A 14,006-nucleotide genomic window follows, 5' to 3' on the forward strand; every position below is an offset into this window, starting at 1 on the left:
CATGTAAGCCTTCATTAAATATTGGTTGAGCAAAGAGACAGATGAAAAACAAACATCAACAGCAGCAGGGGTGAGAAGGGGGAGGTCTGGATGGACACAGGTTGGCAGGTTCCACTCACTTTCTAAACACTGCTTTGCCCTCTTGCCACGTCACATTATTTACAAACAGCCTCCCTCCAGATTAGGTCAGATTTGGTAACAGAGGTTCTATCACAGCATTCCCCAAAGCCTCCTTCTCTAAGAACCAAAGCTGAAAAGTTACCTTTGTTCACCTGGAGATTCCTGTCCCCATCAAGAGACATGATGTCCTTTTAGTAATACCTCCACCCTGACCCCCACCCCCAGACCAGCCACAGCTGCATGATGGGCCTGGGAGCACCAACTCCAGAACCCCCTTCTGGAGCCAATGGCAGTGACAGCACTGAGTCTAAGATATTCACTCTCTAAGATTCCATTCCATACATGGACTATTATACCATGATTTGACCCAGGGGAGCACCTGCCACTCACAAGGATGCAGGTCCCTGCTCATCTTTATCACCTTTGCTACCTACCTGCCTCCTCCACTTTGCCTGAGTCCCAGGATGCTTCCCCATCACTCAATCACTGCTGCCCTCCCCCCAAGAGCCAGGATGGGATCTCCAAACAGGCCAAGGTGAAAACAACTGGAATTTCAGTGGCCAGCTCACCTGTACTGAGTTGACCATGCCGACAGCCATTCTGCCCATGTCCGAGGCCCTGTTCATGCATGGGACAGGCAAGCAGAATGACATTCCTGGAAGCAGCTGTCAATCTATCACAGAAGGAAGTTGGCAGATAAGCATCCTGGACATCCCCACTGCCCATAGCAGTAGCTTTTTAAAGTATCCTGTATTGGTTTCCCTCCCTCCCCTGTCCCACTTAGTCTCTCAAATTATGTGCACTCAAATCCTCATCTTGGGCTGATGTCCAAGGGACCCTAAGACACTTAGGGAAGAGAATAAATTCTATGTCACTGGTGACTCATTGATCACAATTGCAAACCCTTGGGGGTCAGATCACACCACCCTCCCCTCCCTCCAGGCTCTGCCATCAGCCACAGGGTCAGGGGGATATGTGACAGAAAGAGGGCTGGGGCCAGAGGCCTGCAGCCTCAGAGCCAGGCAGGAGCCTGCAGATGTGCGAATGTGGTTTTGCACAGCCTATAAAAAGAAGATGGTTGATACCACACACAGTTCTAAAAATACAGAGTCAACAAAAACATCAGCAAATTACATTTATCAATGAAGATTCCATTACTGTCACAGGATTTTCTAATGAAACAGCTCAAGAACTGAGAAGTCTAGAGAGACTGAGGCAGCCACCCAGGGTTGCACAATGTAGGGGTGGCTGAGATGTTGCTGGGGTTCAGACTTTTCTCTGCAAAACAACGCTGATACCAGTTAGGCCTTTCATTCCACCCAAAAGGCACTGTAGCTTTTCCTAGGTCATGACTCAATCTGAGGGAAGCCATTTGCCACACCATGAGGACATTCAACTCATAGAGAGGCCCATGTGTATAAGAATTAAGGCTCCTAAGGGCCAACATCAACTTGCCAGCCATCTGGGTGAGTCATCTGGTTGGATACCCCAGTCAGGCTCCCTGTTGACTGCAGCCCCAGCCAATACTGGGCTGAAACTTCATGAGACCTGGAGCCAGACCACCTACTGGACCCCTCCCCAAACCCTTGAGCTGCAGCAACTGGGAGAGGTTACAAAAATTCTTCTTATTTTAAATTTTGGAGTGAGTTGTCCTGCAAAGACAGGAACTACAGCAAATACCATTTGTCCCAATTAGGACTGGTTGGGATTCCTTTACCTGATGACTGGTACTTTTTATAATTTCTGGAAAATTCCAAGCCATTATTTCTTTAAACATTGCTTTTCCCTCGTTTTCTCTATTATTTCTATCTTAGACTCCAGTTAAACACTTTAAGAACATCTCAGTCTGTTCTGCAAGTCCCAGCATTTCTCTTATTTTTCATCTTTGCGCATCTCTTTTCTACGCTCCGTATCGACAGCTCATTGTGTCTTTCAGTTCACTGTGAACCATCTGCCATTTAACCTATTACACAGGTTTCTGGTGTGTGGCTTTCACTGAATTTTGATGCAGATTATATTCATGTAACTATAACCACCATAAAGTCAAGATACAGACACTCCCATTATCTCAGAAAGTTCCCTCATGCCCCTTTCTTCTGTCCCTCCCAGAGGTAACCATTTTATTGATTTGTATCCCCTATTCTAGAACATCAATAAATGTAATCACACAGAAGATTAAAAGCCAAAAAGGAGGGAGGAAAATGGGAACAAGCCATCCAGAATCGCTACTCACTTTGAGTAAGGTTGTGTTCAGACAAATCCTTGAACTGCAGGCTTAAACTAAAGCAGAATGAAGCAAGCAAGAAACCACTGGATTCATCATCTAGCAGGGATGCTGCTATTAGCCCCTGTCCTCCCCTCACAGCCACCCAGCCAGCCGGTGGGCAATAAACTTGTTCACCCTCCACCAGGAGAAGAAAGCAGCCCCTCCCAGAAATGATGCAGAGACCCTATTATGCAGTGGCCCAGCCTCTTCAAAGCACAGAAAATGGATTCTATCTCAAAAACCACGTGGGGCTCACACCTTGACTACAAAATTGAGCTGGAATAGGAGGAGAAATGTTACATACATGTTGGTGATGTTTCCCCTGACGTGAATCAATGCTCCCCTCCAAACCACAGCTCACACAGAAGGGTGGCACGTCCCCTCCTTCAGGAAATGCCCCCCCCCTCGCCACATATATGTAATGAAACATCGCACAGGCTCACTGAGGAAATACATCAGTTTGAGAATCTTATACATCAGTTTGGGAATCTTTGGCTGGTGGAAAGTACTAAACTCAACATCTCTCAAAATCTCCCATAACAGAATATCAGAAGGTCAGGATCTCACTAAACTCAGGCCTGTTTTTGCCACTTCCCGTGTTCATTTCTAGACTCAGATACCTAGGCTCATATCTTCCAGGCTGCCACTGTGACTTTCCTCCTTCTCTTTTCCCTTGTTGGCTTTGGCAGCTCCAGCATCACACAGGCCGTCCCCCTGGCTTCTCCGCCTCTTGCCTGTACCCCACCCTCCTTCCATCTTGTCTGTACACACACAGTTGTGAGGTGCTTTCCAGGAGCCCATGAAGGGTGGGGGAGCACCTGCAGGCGGTGGGGCACAGGAACCTCTTTCTAGGAGAGCATGTGACAGAGAGAGGTGTCTGGAATCAAAGGGGAGTTCAGCTGAGGTCTGGGGGTGAGAGAAGGTGAGAGCCCCACACTGAGGGGGGCAAGGATAAATGATGGGAGTTGGGGAACATCCCTGAGCTGACCAACAGCAGATGAAAGGGGAGGCAGCGAAGTTTGGGGTGGTGGTGTCCACACGTACCTGGGGCAGGAGGAGTGGCAGCAGAGAGAGCCCCCGGAGGTAACAGGGTCACCCTGCCTCTCCCTGTCCACCTGGCCCCACAGGCGCCCTGAACTGAGTGCTCCTTCATTATTACGCATGCCTGCTTTGGTCCTTCCACTCCTCCCAGTCTTCACTCTGACCTTCCTGTGTTGTCACTGTCCCCACTCAGTCTGGACAGCTGGTCTCCCCAAGGCAACCTCCCTGCCTCCCTCCCTGGTGCCCTGGAGAAGGGGACTGATTTCTCCCCCCTTCTCTGGACCCCTCCCTACTTTGCCCAACAGGACCAGGTGAAGGGCTGGTCTGAATTCCTACTCTGGGTCCCTAAGGGCCAGGCAGCCCCCACTTCATGCCTCTCCAGAACTCACCAGGCCACATGGAAAAGGCTCAGGAGGGGAAGAGGCACTTGAGGTGGTGCAGCTACAGCCCCGATTGAGCTCTGCCCACAGCGCCATCACCATCACCATCAGCTCCGGGGGTGCAACCCCACACAGAAGCTCATCTGAGCCCCAGCCACTGCCTGCTGCCAACATCTCATAGAACAGACAAGCAGCCATGCAGGCCCAGCCAGCTCCCATGGTGAGAAATAAAAGGCATAGTGTTTTTTTTCCCTTAAGCCATTAAATTCAGGGTCACTTAAGCAGTGAAAGATAACTGATGCTCTGTCTCCAGCTGGCTTCAGTAACTTTTTAACCTTCCTACCCCACACTGTGCTAATGTGGACATGCCAGCCATGTAGCCAACAGTTACTTTAGGTAAAAAGTCCCACATCTCACTTCTCAGAAGAAAATTAATGCAGGAGAGGAGGCAGTCTCTATAGACACTGTGCTGCAGGCTGGTGCAGGCAGTCAACAGGTATACGGAAAGGAGAAGAAGAGGGGAGATGGTTATGTGGAGCTCCAGGGGAAACACAAGAGGAAGAAGGAGATGGATTATTCCTGGAGGCCTGGCCCCTGGTGGCATCTGTCAGAAAGAGATGGCTGCATCTTTGTTCCTTGAAATTCAAGTATGCGTAGAATACTTGGGAACTCGTCACTAGTTAGAATGTCATGAACGCCAAACATTTACTGGGGTTTAAGATCTTACAAGTAAATCATAAGAACCATCACTTAAAGCTTAATTATTAAAAATTCTACCATACTTATTTTTGATTTCAGTTGAAAAAACTGCATTGGGAACAGTGAAAAACATTATTGGCATTTCTTTTTAAAATGTCAAACCATCTTACTTAAAGCTGAGATTCTCATCCCCGTGCCTTTGAGCACACAACTACCTTTACAGATTGTTCATTCTTTACTGAGTACCACACCAAGCGTGCTACATACATCTGCAGTTCATTCTTCCAGACTGTGAGGTTGGCACTTACCCTATTGGGCAAAGGAGGCATCTGAGACTTACAGACATAGCAAATATTATGGCTAAGATTTACACCCACTTAGTCCATCCAAACCCTTGTCCTTAACCAGTCAACGGCAATATTGCTGTTATAGACTGAACTGTCTCCCCATGAAAGTCATAGGCTGAACCCCTAACTAATTCACATGCTCAAGTATCTCCAAGTGAAACTGCAATTGGAAGCGGAATCTTTAATGAGGTAAAACTAAGGTAAAATGAAGTCATCAGAGTGAACCCTAATCCAGCGTGACTAATGTTTTCACAAGCAAAGATGAGGACACAGACACACACACATGGGGAGAGCATGTTAAGGACACAGGAGAAGATGCATCCACAAGCCCCGGAGAGAGGCCCCGGGAGAAACCAAACTGCAGACCTGAGACACCTGGGACCTCCAGCCTCCAAGAGAAAACAAATTTCTGTTCTTTAAGTCACCCAGTTAGTGGTTATTTTGTTCTGGCAGCTCTGGGCAACTAATACAGCCCCTAGAAAACAGAGGAGCCAAGGAGGAGGCATGGGAACTCATGTGCTTCTACTCAATAGGGGACTGCTTTTTCAGACCTGAGACACCTTACAGAACTCAGCTGCTGGAATTAAGTTAAGGTACTGGAGAGTGGTGGCAAATCAGCAAAGATAATCTTCTAGAGACAGGCCCAAGGATTCAAATGAAATGTGATACCAGGAAGAAAGACAGAGAATAAACAGTGGATACGAGACATAAAATCACTCAGCCTTCTGGAAGCAGTCCTCGTAGGACAAACCCATCAGCTGATGCTGAGGGATCACTGTGCCCACAGGGAGCAGCTGATGGCAGCACTGTTTTTGTGAGTCACAAAGGTGCTGGGATTCCTTTTTTCCAAGAGGGACCAGAGACAGCAGCCGTCACTAGGAAATAGCTTTCGTGAGTATTAAGACAGTTATCACATCCTGTATCTTATTGGAAAGAGAGGCTCTGGGTTTCCTTAGTTTACTATGTATTTAGCAAGAAATTTTAGTGCTTCAAGAAATTTAATCTGCCTGGATAGATACCTGCCTTGTGGAGTGGGCTTCCATTCCACAAATCAGATGGCCTTGGCTGACTGACAAATCCTTCCTTTCCTGACCTCAGGAGACGGACTATTAGAAGACGACGACTGTCCCTCTCCCATCAGGTACAGGCTTCCGAGTGTGGTTAGAGATGAGTCTCCTGTGCTTAGCTGCCCCGCAGTGCTCTCAGTGCACAATGGCAGTGCATTAAATGAGGACCTGAGTCCAGACAGTGGACTCCAGCCATGTATCCTGTTGACCAGCAATTTCTCTTGCTGTGACTGTAACTGCTCATTCAGAGGCAAACTTATGACCATATGCAAAAATGTCTCAGTGCCAATATGTACACAAGTACCTACAAATCTGTAATGCACAGCCCTGTGAACACAGCCATTGAGGGCAGCGTGTTGAATGCTGCAGGCCTGCGTGCTGGGACAGAATGCCAGACACGGGACAGAGCTGCTTCCCACAAAGCCTCATGGGAACCCATAATCCCAAATTATATAGATAACATACCCAGCATTTCTATAAAATATTCAAATATACTTGACTGTTAAAACACATCCAAGAATAAACTCATTTCTTTCCCTTTTGTCCACTGAGCTTACCTGTTGTAGAGGAGAATGTCTGGCTTCCAGATCTGGCCGTCTGGGAAACGAACCGTCTTCACGCCTGGATACTCGGATGCATTCCACTGTAAATAGTGATCTGTCCAAGTCTGACAAACAAAGACGGCAGCATTAGCAGCACTTTGCTTTCTTGCCTGCTAATATATCTTATGAGAGATTATTAGATAAGTTCAAAACCAAAAAGAGTTCCAGACACTCATTTACATAATTGAGTTGCTATCTGTAAAATATATGGAAACTGGGAATTAAATAATCCTTACTAAATGACCATGAATAGCATAAAAATCACATTTAAGATCCTGCTGTCACCATGACCATAGTCAGAGGGTAGCATTAAAGTTAATTCCAGTCCACTGCATGCCCCCAAGCCCTTCTCTCCTGTAGCAGATGGATTTTTTTCCTAGCCAAATGAAAACTGTTTCGCTTTCAAAGTTTTGGTTGGACAAATAAATTCATTATTTCAGTTAGAATAAGAACTAGGTTGGAAAAATGTCAAAGACTTATTTCCATATAACAACTTCATGCAGCTGCAGGGGTACCTCTTAGAAATGTCTAAGGGCCTATATTTGGATTTGAATGATTATTCCCAGGTAGGAATACTGCTTCTGACACCACAACTCAAAAATGCAAACATGGGCATTGGTACTAAAACACTGAATCAGGACACGAGGGTACAGAGTAAGACTCAGGAAATATTTATAAGCACATGAACATGAGTGTGTTTCTCTGAAATTGCTTCTTGAAGGATCTTTGTAAGAGGAAGGTCCATTGCTGGAGTTCTCTGCCCCCAGACTAGGCACCCCAGAGCTACCTGAGGTCCACTGGCTTTGTAAAGACTGCTCAGGTAGGCCCCCACCTGCACTGCTGGGCAACCAGCAGCACCCAGCCAGGACTGCAAGGCTGCCAGGTTTGGACTTACCAGCTCCTACAGGTGTGCATTATCAGAGCAGATGCCATAAAGGCCTCCATCCTGTATTCAGTCCCCCTGGAGCTACCTGCTATGAGTGCAAACTTTCTCAGATTTAAAAAGGTATGTGATCCAACACCCTAAGCTGGCCCAGGGGCAATTCCTCATAATTAATCATTATTTCTGCAGCAAAATATGCATATTTATACTTAAATACCTTGACTGAATATCAATTTGATTTTAGACCTGATCAGTTTGATATAAAGTCATAAAAACAAAAACAAACAAACAAAAAACCCTGTCATGTTCAGAGCTGCTGAGATTTGAGAATTGCCACCAAGGGGTTGTGGGTCTAGAGCTACTGAAACTGGCAATAGCAGTCAAAGGGCATGCCCTAGAGATGCCACCATCCTCTGGAAAGGGCAGAGAAGCATCCCAGTTAGTCAGAGAAGAGGGAATATGCAGGTAAGTATCAGCATTTCTCTACTTTCAATACTTCGGCCACCTTATGCAAAGAACTGACTCATTAAAAAAGACCCTGATGCTGGGGAAGATTGAAGGCAGGAGGAGAAGGGGACATGAGCTGGTTGAATGACATCACCAACTCGATGGACATGAGTTTGAGCAAGCTCTGGGAGTTGGTGCTGGATAGGAAAGTCTGCTGTGCTGCAGTCCATGGGGTTGCAGAGTCAGACGTGACTGAGTGACTGAACTGAACTAACTGATCAGCATTTCAGAGTCATGGACCATGAGGAGGAGGATATATTGATACTTAAATTGTTGAAGTATTCCTGGTAACTCAGTGGTAAAGAATCCACCTGCAATGCAAGAGATGTGGGTTTGACCCCTGGATTGGGAAGATCCCCTAGAGAAGGAAATGGTGACCCTTGCCTGGGGAGATCTCATGGACATAGGAGCCTGGCAGGCTATAGTCCATGGGGTTGCAGAAGAGTAAGACACGAACTAAACATCATGTTGCAGTATCACTGGGGGCATTTAGGATGGTGACCCACCTGGCCGATGTTTCTAAATTAGAAGTGTGTGGCCGGGGGAGGACAGGACAGCACAGCACCCAGAAAGAGCCCATCTCGTTCAAGTGGTTTTGCAGGAAGGCCTGGGAAACCAGCCATGCTGTGTTTGCTCCAGCGGCTCCAGCTATGCCCCCTTTGCTCAGTGTTCGCTTCTTTTCTCTCTCATGTTCTAGGCATAAGCCCTTCTATGCCCAACACCTGTGCTTTCCTGACCATGTTCTCATATCTGGATGCTCCTCTGGGTCAGCAGCTGATTAGCACAGAGTCTGGTATTCATCTTCCCCATTATCCTGCTCAGTGCCCCAGGACTCCCAGAACTGCCCAGGAAGGTAGGTGTGGCAGATAGATGCCCATCTACTCTGCCTGCTGATAGGATGGCCACAGCAAGAGGAGAAGCAGGGAAGAGGGAGCGCTTTGTTGGTCAAACACAAACCTCTCTTAAAGGTACCAGGTCTGAGCTGCAGGGAGCCTCCCTGGCAATTCCTCACCCCTCCCATCTCCCCTACCCATGCTCCTACTTAGCCACATGTGCCCCGGGACGTGTATCTCAGCCAGCCTGCTTGCTCAGTGTCTGCTATGTGTACCATGCTCACCAAACACCGGGATGCCAGCATAACTTCCTATTTACGAGAGAAAACTGGGGCCTGGAGAAGTGACAACTTTCTTGTCGGTCACTGGGGTCAGGACTCAGAACTTATTTGACTTCAAGCTGGGTGACTCCCAGGCTCTACTGTGGTTGGTTCTTCCCCACTAATCAGTCTGCACAGGCAAATTCTGCACCCCACCAAGGTGGGCTGCTCTTGTAGGGTCTCCCTTAGCCTAAAGCCAAGTTTGGTCCCTATCATCCTCTCAGCAGAAACAGAGGGCCACTGGGAGCTTTAGGATCAAACAGACTTGGGTTTGTACCCAAGGCTCCAGCAGAGAAGAGCTGTGTTGGCTCTAGCAGGTAAACCACCCTCTCTGAGCTGCGTTTTGCTCGTATGTAGCACCTCATCAGGCACTATAAGGATGCAATGAGATAAAGTGTCCAAGCAAGTAAGTCACATGGCCTTGGGAGGCGTGTGATAAATGATGACTCTGAGAGGAAAAGGGATCCTCCCTTTCACAACATCCAAGAGGACATGAGAGCTGTAACAACTGAGCTTCAGCCAAAGGTGGAGAGAGCAAAGGCCAGCTCAGTGTCAGGAGTTGGAGCAGGAACCTCAGTGCAGCATTGTCCTGGGTTTTCATGAAGATTTCCTAAGAATGGATGTGCAAAAGGGCCCATAAACAAGCAGGGGGTAGGGTTCTATCCTCCAAAGTACTCACTGCCCACTCGGATCACAGAGCCTTGAGGGCAGAGGTGCTGAGCAAAATCTGTGTATAGACAGCAGCTGGCACGGCTCCCACATGCAGGCACCTGGAAACAGGCCTGAACCTAGAAGTGCCAACCCTCCCAGAGCCAACAGGGAAGCCCATCCTTTATATTATATATTAGATTATATACAATAATACATTTTAAACAAAGATAAAGGTTTCTCTTGAGTTCCAGGAGCTGTTCAAGGACAGTACTGAATATGAGGCAGGGAATGGGAGTGTCTGAATGTGAACTCAGCTGGACAGAAGCGTGGGTCACTCGGGCCCCGTCTGCAGTTGGGGTCTCAAATGGGGGCAGTCTATGGGAATGAGCCCTTACCTGAAGGACCAAATGCTAACTCAGGATAGAGCCAAGCTCACACACCTCACACACACATGCCCTGAACATTCTTCCGTCAACTGTTCTGATCTCAGAGGAAGAGGGTGGGTCTCCTCCTTTCTTCTGTCCCAAAACTTTCTTCTCTCAGTGGACACAGGTTTTGCTTAATGGTGGGTTGCTCTTACGGCCCTAAGCAAGCCACTGACCTCTCATCTATGAGCAACATATGTAGCATTTCTATTTTGATAAAGAATGCAGAAATGAAGAAGGTAATAAGCATTTCAGAAATAAATATGGTTTAGAATCTAACATTCTATTAATGCTATTAATTCCATAATTAGAATTAGGAGGTGGAAAATAAGCAGAAGGATGGGAAATCTGAAACCAGAAGAATGGTCAAAATTTCAAAATTAAAGAAGATAGTTTTATTTTTTTTTTAAAGCAAGTTCTTTAAGTCTCCGAATGGCTCAAACATCTCTTTAGAAACTGAAATGGATTCTGTCAATTCTTCTCATAGATTAAATCAGAATATGTCTGACAGGACTCTCCAAATGATAAAACTAATATGCAGAAAAAATACACTAGCTGCTTCCTCCTAGGAATATAAAGAAGTAAACAGAGAGATCAAATGCTTTCTCTTCCTTCAGGTTCTCTAAATAACTATAAATTCCTACAAATCAGGGCAGGTAAGAGAAAGGAAAACACAATCAACAAACCGTATGTCAAAGAGAATTTTTTCTGCCTCTTCTCTTTGAATGTATAGAAAACCCATCATTTGTAAAAGGATGTTGACCTCAGAGTTTAAATATCTAAAAAAAAGATTACGTGGACTCAGTTTTTCAGAACAGGAATTCAGCAACATGAAATAAGGGAGAGTAAAACCAACTGCTGAGAGCAGTCTCCTGGGTCCTCTGTCCCTTCCTGTCCAGGTTTCTGCCCTCCCTCCTTGGGGACTCTGGCCTTGGCCCTCTTCAGCATGGAGCCTCACTTCTCTGTCCCCATTACCCAGGCTGGGCAGGCCAGGCTGGTCACCAGTTTGGGAAACACAAAGAGCAGGAATCAACATGGTTGTCTTATAAATGGCTCTGGGGCAGCTTCCAAGGCCTGTGGGGGTGATGTCTGAGTTCCCCAGGTCCACGCTGAGGCCACAGTAGGAATACCACGGCTTTCCAGATGGAAACAGAGTAGGCAGAGGTTTTGATTAGGTAACTGTTCAGGTCTGTTCTAAATCCAAGATTCTTGTGATTCCTTAAAATTCAGCTGGGAGCTATTACTACAGCTGCTCCATGAGCCATAGGTGCCAGATAAAATGTGCCACCCAGCTTTATAAGGACATACATTACAAAGGTGCCCAGCTTGTTTTCCACAGGGTGGGCACCTGGAAAGAAACATTAATTACTGAGCTCACACCTAGAAACACTCGGGCTCCCCATCACCACATACATAGAGTTCTTGCCTTTCCTCCTCTTCCTTTGATTTCTGTACTGCCAACTCCACGGTCTACACGGCCAGCCTGCCTCCTGCCAATTCTCTAGGTAGGTACTTGGTCTTGATATCTGAACCTTCTTTAGAGTGTAAATTACACAGCCAGATTGGAAATGGTTTGCAAGTAGAAACTGGGTCTCATCCTTTTCTGGGCCCCCCAACGTATGGCCTCACAATGCTTTTCCACAAAGCAGTTGCTTGAAAAGATTAGTTGAATAGGTACATGAGATAAAAATGTGAGTTTTAAAACAAATGAAGCTGCAGATGCTTCCGCAAGTCTTAATTAGAAATATGCTGTGCTTGAAAGAAATTTAGAGGCCTCTGCTGACATCCTCCAAAGCGAGGATGTCTATTTATGGAGCACCTGAACTCAACACAGTAAGTAATAATCCAGTTATGTTTTTTCCTGGAAACCAACATCCGTTTAAAAAAAAAAAAAGCCAAATCACATTCATTGCTGAAGACAAATCACTTACTGAGGACTAAGAAATAGAGGCTCAGAGAAACATGATCTGACATGTCAGGAGCAAATTCAGTGTGTCTCTCCTTCCAGGAGAAAAATGCGACATCAGCTCTGTACTTTAGAGGGCATGGGAAATGGACGGTTTTATGTCAAAAAGAAAGCATTCACATTATGCCCCAGAATTCCCAAAGCTATATGACAGTCTTGATTGCATGGGACAGGGATGGGGGCTGCAGAGATGAAGGCATTATTGGCAATTCACCGTCAGATATACTTTTAGGATTTGTGTACTGTGTTGTATGCAAATACTTTTACCTTGAAAGAAAGAAAAAGAAAGAAAAAAACCTCTGGACTCTGAGATCTCTGTGAAATATGTGGATGAAAAGACACCACTGCCCACTCTTCTACTTTTGAGCTGAATTTAAAAATAAACTAGACGAATAGAAGGTCAGATACAGGCTAAAGCAAGTATAGTAAAAGTAATCATAGAATCCAGGAGGCAAGTATATGTGTGCTCACTATAAATTCAACTTCTTGGTATAGTTGAAAATTCTCATCAAAAAAAAAAATCATAATATGTAGTAACCTGGGTAGGGGTTAGTGATTTGTTCACATACAGCCTTAAAAAATCAAATGGCAACCCACTCCAGTATTCTTGCCTGGAAAATTCCATGGACAGAGGAGCCTGGCGGGCTACACTCTATGAGGTTGCCAAGAGTCAGACACGATTGAGCACGCCTGTACACACAGCCAGATGAAGGTGAGTTTAAGTGAGAATGCAAAGGGAGAGACTGAAGACAGTTGGGGTGGGAGGGCACTACTCAGGGGAATGTTGCTGTAAAGGTGAGAGAAAACCAGGGAATCACTAGGCAGCTTCATGGGGACAGAGGGCAGTGTGCTAAGTCACTTCAGTCGTGTCCAACTCTATGTGACCCCATAGACAGCAGGGATTCTCCAGGCAAGAACACTGGAGTGGGTTGGCATTTCCTTCTCCAATGCATGAAAGTGAAAAGTGAAAGTGAAGTCGCTCAGTCATGTCCGACCCTCAGTGACCCCATGGACTGCAGCCTACCAGGCTCCTCCATCCATGGGATTTTCCAGGCAAGAGTACTGGAGTGGGGTGCCATTGCCTTCTCCGGAGGCCAGTATGCGTACACGCTAAGTCACTTCAGTTGTGTCCGACTCTGTGTGGCCCTACAGACAGGCTTCTTGGTCCGTGGGACTCTCCAGGCAAGAATACTGGAGTGGGTTGCCATGACCTCCTCCAGGGGATCTTCCTGACCCAGGGATCAAACCCATGTCTCTTTTGTCTCTTGCATTGATGGGCAAGTTCTTTACCATTAGCGCCACCTGGGAAGCCCCAGAGGGCAGTATATTTGTATACTGAGAGTGACACAGACACTACTATGATGCTTGACGCAACAGGGGCAGTTGTGAAAGCCCTGCTCTCAGCAGGTGCCAGGAAACAGGACCACATCCACTGAGGAAGGGCTGGCTTCCATGGGAGAACAGACCCTGCGCCCTTGGCAAAAGGAGTGAAGCTGGAGTTGGAGGGTTAGGTGTGCAGGTGGGATCCACGCACTGAGGCAAGTTGCTTTAAATCCTGCAGGGAAGACCCTCAAACTCTTATTATTTTGGGCATATAATGTAAGAAGTTCAAGGAAATGAGTAATGCTGCTATCACAAACTGCCCTTCATTCTGAACTGTACATGTTACCACCTCTATTTTTAAAAGTTATACAATTGATGGTGAAATCTGTATCTATGTCTCAATTTTAGCAATAAAAACTAATTGTCTATGAATGTATTAATGAATTTAAAACAAAGCCCCATCTTCGGTAGAGAGGTAGATTTCCAATTTTTTGTTTAATAATTATTAAAATTTATAATTAGTTTTACCTTGATGAATTATGTACCAATAATCACTGTAATCCTAAATCAATCAAG

At 46.2% G+C, this 14,006-nt stretch overlaps 1 protein-coding gene across 1 annotated transcript in view; it reads right to left on the reverse strand.

Moving 5' to 3' along the window:
* The window catches only part of CHRNA7 (cholinergic receptor, nicotinic, alpha 7), a 135,526-nt gene that overhangs the window by 66,194 nt on the left and 55,326 nt on the right, over positions 1 to 14,006 (reverse strand). Inside the window, 1 exon segment of the mRNA NM_174515.2 lies at positions 6,478 to 6,587. Coding sequence (NP_776940.1) covers positions 6,478 to 6,587 — 110 coding nt within the window.

This window comes from Bos taurus, chromosome 21 (genome assembly GCF_002263795.3).
Source record: "Bos taurus isolate L1 Dominette 01449 registration number 42190680 breed Hereford chromosome 21, ARS-UCD2.0, whole genome shotgun sequence".
Taxonomy (NCBI): domain Eukaryota; kingdom Metazoa; phylum Chordata; class Mammalia; order Artiodactyla; family Bovidae; genus Bos; species Bos taurus.